The sequence below is a fragment of the Bison bison genome, unplaced genomic scaffold, assembly GCF_000754665.1.
Source record: "Bison bison bison isolate TAMUID 2011002044 unplaced genomic scaffold, Bison_UMD1.0 scf7180017864036, whole genome shotgun sequence".
Taxonomy (NCBI): domain Eukaryota; kingdom Metazoa; phylum Chordata; class Mammalia; order Artiodactyla; family Bovidae; genus Bison; species Bison bison.
Window position 1 is genome coordinate 1,736,674 of NW_011494608.1, and position 4,895 is coordinate 1,741,568.

At 51.3% G+C, this 4,895-nt stretch overlaps 1 protein-coding gene across 1 annotated transcript in view; it reads right to left on the minus strand.

Moving 5' to 3' along the window:
- Positions 1–2,890: 2,890 nt before the first annotated feature.
- ZFAT (zinc finger and AT hook domain containing) overlaps positions 2,891–4,895 on the minus strand; it is a 158,949-nt gene continuing 156,944 nt past the window's right edge. The window contains exon 17 of the mRNA XM_010834786.1: positions 2,891–4,352. Coding sequence (XP_010833088.1) covers positions 4,113–4,352 — 240 coding nt within the window. The 3' untranslated portion in view covers positions 2,891–4,112. The remainder of the gene's footprint in view (positions 4,353–4,895) is intronic.

Sequence of the window (4,895 nt, forward strand, 5' to 3'; positions counted from 1 at the left end):
GTGTGTGTGTGTGTGCGTGTGTGTGCGTGCTCAGTCTTGTCTCTTTATGACCCCATGGACTGTAGCCCACCAGGCTTCTTTGCCCATGGGGTTTTCCAGGCAAGAGTACTGGAATGGATTGCCATTTCCTTCTCCAGGGATTTTTCTGACCCAGGAATCAAGCCTGTATCTCCTGCATTGGCAGGCTGATTCTTTTAGCACTGAGCCACCAGGGAAGCCCTGCTCTGTCCTTTCTGATTATCATAAACCAGGGAGTCAGCTGTGGCCTCTCCCAGGCTCTGGGGCTCCTCTGGTGGTAACCCACCCTCCAGCCACTCAATCATTCATTCACACATTCAACATGGTTATGAGAGAAGACGATGACAATAATCGTGGAAAGTGAAAGCTGTTCAGTCGTGTCCAGCTCTTTGTGACCCCATGGACTGTATGGTCCATGGAATTCTCAAGGCCAGAATATTGGAGTGGGTAGCCTTTCCCTTCTCCGGGGGATCTTCCCAACCCAGGGATCAAACCCAGGTCTCCCACATTGTAGGCGGATTCTTTACCAGCTGAGCCACAAGGGAAGCTCCAATAATTGTGGGGATGGTAATACTTAACCCAGCTTGGAAGCTTGTGCTGCATTAGGAGATGAACAGGCATCACCTTTTCTAAGCCTCACAATGACTTAGTGAGGAAGGTGCTCTTGTGATCTCCATTTTAGAGATAGAAAAACTAAGGCTCAGAGAGAATGTGTGATGGACCAGCTTGTAAGTGGTGAACCCCCAGCTTCAACCCAGGAGTCTGACCTCAGACATAGCCAAGGTTTAAAGGTGTATCCACACTTCACAGGCTGCCAAGTGATAGGTTTGCAGAGACCCCGCATCCTGGGCCGAATCTACTGATGATTACAGTCAATCTGTTGTGACCAAAGAGGCACAGTGAGCATCCCGCCCTCCAGAAGCTTCTTTCGAGGCTCATTTCCTTCAGGTAGCTGGGAGGGATGTATGTGACCTAAGAACTCACCACAGGCGGTTCTGCCACTGCTGGTTCCCTCGTCAGTTTCTCCTGGACTGTCACCCAAGGGCCCCCCCGAGGGCGGGGCGGCTCCCATCACCCACTGGCCTGGTTCTGGGATGGGTGGCCCTAAAAGAGGTGCAACGTGGAAGGACCAAGGAGAGGGGCGGTGCGAAAACGCCGCAGATGACTCCAACCTGACTTGCCTTCTGTCAACACTGACCTGCCTTCCTTCGTCTGTTTCGTGACAGTTTAGTACACCGAGCCGTCACTGCCTTCTTAGCCTGCAGGAAGTGTAACAACTGTTATCCACCACAAACCACCAAAGCCTTAAATTGCAGCAGGAATAGTGACAGTAGTGATAGATCAGAATTTTTAAAATCAAACCCAAACATGTCCCCGTCACGGCTAAGAGAAGGGCCAAGTTGACTGGAAAATAATTTACTTAGAAAATTTTGTGATGTATGGTAAATTAAGTCCTCCCTTCAGAACACGTTTCTGCTTTTGTTTTTTGTTATTTTTCCTCTTCCAAAGTAATACTCCACTTAATTGATTCCCAAAGACCTTCTGCTACGACCTAAAACTGTTGCCACTGGGGGGAGATGGGCATGGACCTGGACTTCATCTACGGGTGAGATGGACAGTTCATTCTGAAATTTTAAAAGGGGTGAGGCGGGGTGATGGAGTTGGCATCAAACAGTCTTTTCAGCCTTGAAGGATGGAACCAAAGGATACAGGGAACATCATCAGTGACAACAGATAAGGTATTTTAAATACTTACTACAAGAAAAACTAATTTGCTAAATTGGCCCTGTAGATATAGTTATAAAATAAGTCACCATCTCCTCAGACAACTCAAAACTCAGGCTTCTCTGGTGGTTCAGCTGGTAAAGAATCTGCCTGCAATGCAAGAGACCTGGCTTCGATCCCTGGGTTGAGAAGATCCCCTGGAGAACGGAAAGGCTACCCACTCCAGTATTCTGGCCTGGAGAATTCCTTGGGGTCAACAATCTAAGATAACAGGAAATTTAAAAAAACCCTCAAAACTCAGAGCAACTAATGCCGCTGTGCATCCACGGCCACACTGGGAGGTCACAGCCTCCTTCCTGGGCATTTCTCTGCTCGACACTGTGCCAAGCACCTCATGTATTCTCTCGGTGAATCTCACTGCCTCTGAGTCTTATCGTCACGTGTATGACGCGTCTAGCATACTAGACTAACTGTGGTGATCGTTTTGTAATGTATAAAAACATCCAATGACTATGCCATGTACCTAGAATTAACATAGTGTTGTAGGTCAATCATACAGCAAGAAACAAACAAACACACAGGCTTCTAAATATTGAGGGGAAAAAATCCATCATTTGGTTGTACCATTCACTTCTACCAAGATTGGTAAAAGCTCACCATCCTTACTAGAGAATGACTCAAAGCTCATTCTTTAGTGGTGGTGGTGTTTAGCCGCTAAGTCCTGTCCAACTCTCGACCCCACGGACTGCGGGATTTTCCAGGCAAGAATACTGGAGTGGTTGCCATTTCCTTCTTCCAGGGATCTTCCCGATCCAGGGATCAAACCTTCATCTTCTGCATTTGTAGGTGGATTCTTTACCACTGATCCCCCGGGGAGGGCCCATTCTTCACTGAAAATGGGTCAATAATGTCCTCCTTGGCCACAAAAGAGAACCAGCCGTTGTAGGATTAAAAACGATTCTCAAGCTTTTTTCTTTGTTACTGAATGGAAACCTTTGGCTGTTTTTAGTACCCAAATAGCGTCAAGGACTTTGTTTCGTGTGAACAGTTTTGTGAGTCCTCCTATGTCATTATTTCCATTATTTCATTGTTTAGAAATGTGAAAGTCTAAAGCCATGAAGAACAGTTTGGCAATTTACACCTCAAAAGGATGGTTTATTCAAATAATTGGTTAGAATCACTATAAATTAAATAAAACTTCATTTGATAAAAAAAAAAAAAAAAAAATCTTGACCTCAGTGAGCTGGACAGTGAGTGACGCCATCAGGAGACCCCAGGGCTGGATGGGGGGTGGCGGTACTTGCCTTGACACCCCCACAAAGCTGTCACACAGCAGAGGCGCAGAAGGTGTGGGCTTTACCAAGAGCCCCTGGATGAAAAGGTCAGACTTAGGAGCGTCGGGAAGGCCTGACGGTGGGTTTACTGCCCCTCCTGAAGCGGGGAGCGGCTGCTGCCTCCTCTAGGCTGCAGCAAACCAAAGTGAGGTGCCAGGAAGAGGAAGGGAAGACTACTGGCCTCTCAGAGTGACCCCGAAACAAGGCGCACGCTTTAGGAGGAGAACGACGTCACCATCGAGTTCTGGGGCCTGGGGTCTCAGAGGGGGTGGGAGGTGGTGGGGGGCGGACATAAATCCGCCAACCTAAAGGAGGAGAAGGACTCTGGAAGAGGAATGCTTTGATTCTATCCACCCCACCTCCTTAGAGCAGGTGGCAAATAGGAAAAAGTGCATTTATTGGAAAAGCAAAAGAATTCTAAGAGAGGAAGCTGAGACCCCTCCACCTGGGATGGGACTGGGTCATCAAATCACGCTCACGTCACATGATAGTAAGTGCTTCGGAGGCTCCAGGAGGGTGGGACTCTGCAGGCCCATCCCTCCCCTCTTTTCTCTGCTAAGTGATTCAGAAACGCTAAGGTCACCTCCTCTGGCGGCTGTCTTTTGGTCACCGGGCTGCAGGGCAGTCCCAGATAAAGACGGGGAACCTACACGGGGTCGGGGGACAGGCGTTGGGGCCATGATTCAGAGAAGGTGCTGATGAGGACTGGGGTGGGGAGGGGTGGTCTCTGTTTGAATCTTGACGCAAAGGGGCTGCCCAGGGAGGGCCCTGTTTGGGGAAGTTGATGCGAAAGTCCTCCTGGAAGCGGGTGAAGTGGGGGAGGGTGTGTGTGTGTCTGTGCTGCGGGGAGGGGAGAGGGGGGCTCCCGTATTGCTGGTGATGCCAACCGATGGCCTTACCCACCCAGAGGAGGACCAGGAGGGCCCCGCGTGGCCACTGGAGCCGGGAGGGCAGACACGAGCGCATGCGGAGCACCGGTCTGGGGCCTTCCCGGGTGCAGCCCTGCCTCATGGCTCTGTGGCACAGCCCGAGTCCCTAGAGCTCGGGGGCGGGCGGCCCCGAGGCCTGCTCCTCCACTGGCTGCACGGCCTCCTGCACGTAGACGATGAACTCTGAGGCCTCCCCGCCCTGAGTGTAGACGGTGACCGTCTCGATGCCCTCCACGTCGTCGGACGACACCACCAGGTGATGCTGCTCGGCCAGCTCGACGGAGGCCTGCTGGAGGGTCTCCTGGATCATGACCGTGTGGTTGGAGCTGGGCTCCTCGTCTGTGACCTGCGGGAGGGAGAGAGAGAGGTCACAAGGCGGGCCCCAATTCCAGTCCAGCCGGGACCAGAGGAATCCCATCGACTGGCTACGGAGCAGGCCGATTCCAGACAAGGCCAAACTCCAGCTGGTGCTAATGCCCTGACTCTGTTCTGGTCTGTTTTACAACTGCTATTGATCTTGAGAAGAGAAATAATACAGATAACATAGGCAAAAATTAGAAAGTGTTGAGACCCTAAGAGTTGCAAAAGTGACTGACAGAAAACCAGCCGAGGAGGAAAGTGACGGGCCCGGACTTGCCGAGCTGGGGAATGACCGCCTCGGACACAGAGCAGACGTCAGGGTGGCTGGCCTTGCCCTGGGGCTGTGAAGGCGAGGCAGGAAGAGCCTCTCTGTCCTGCACTTGGTGGGGCGTACACAGCACCTCCCTCGCTGCGGGCTGTGAGCCTGGAAAGGCCACTTTTCCCCATGACCCTCGCTGTCTCATCTGTGAAACAGAGATTAGAATGCCCACTTCAGAGAACGGCTCCGCGGACTGAAGAAGCCTTTTTA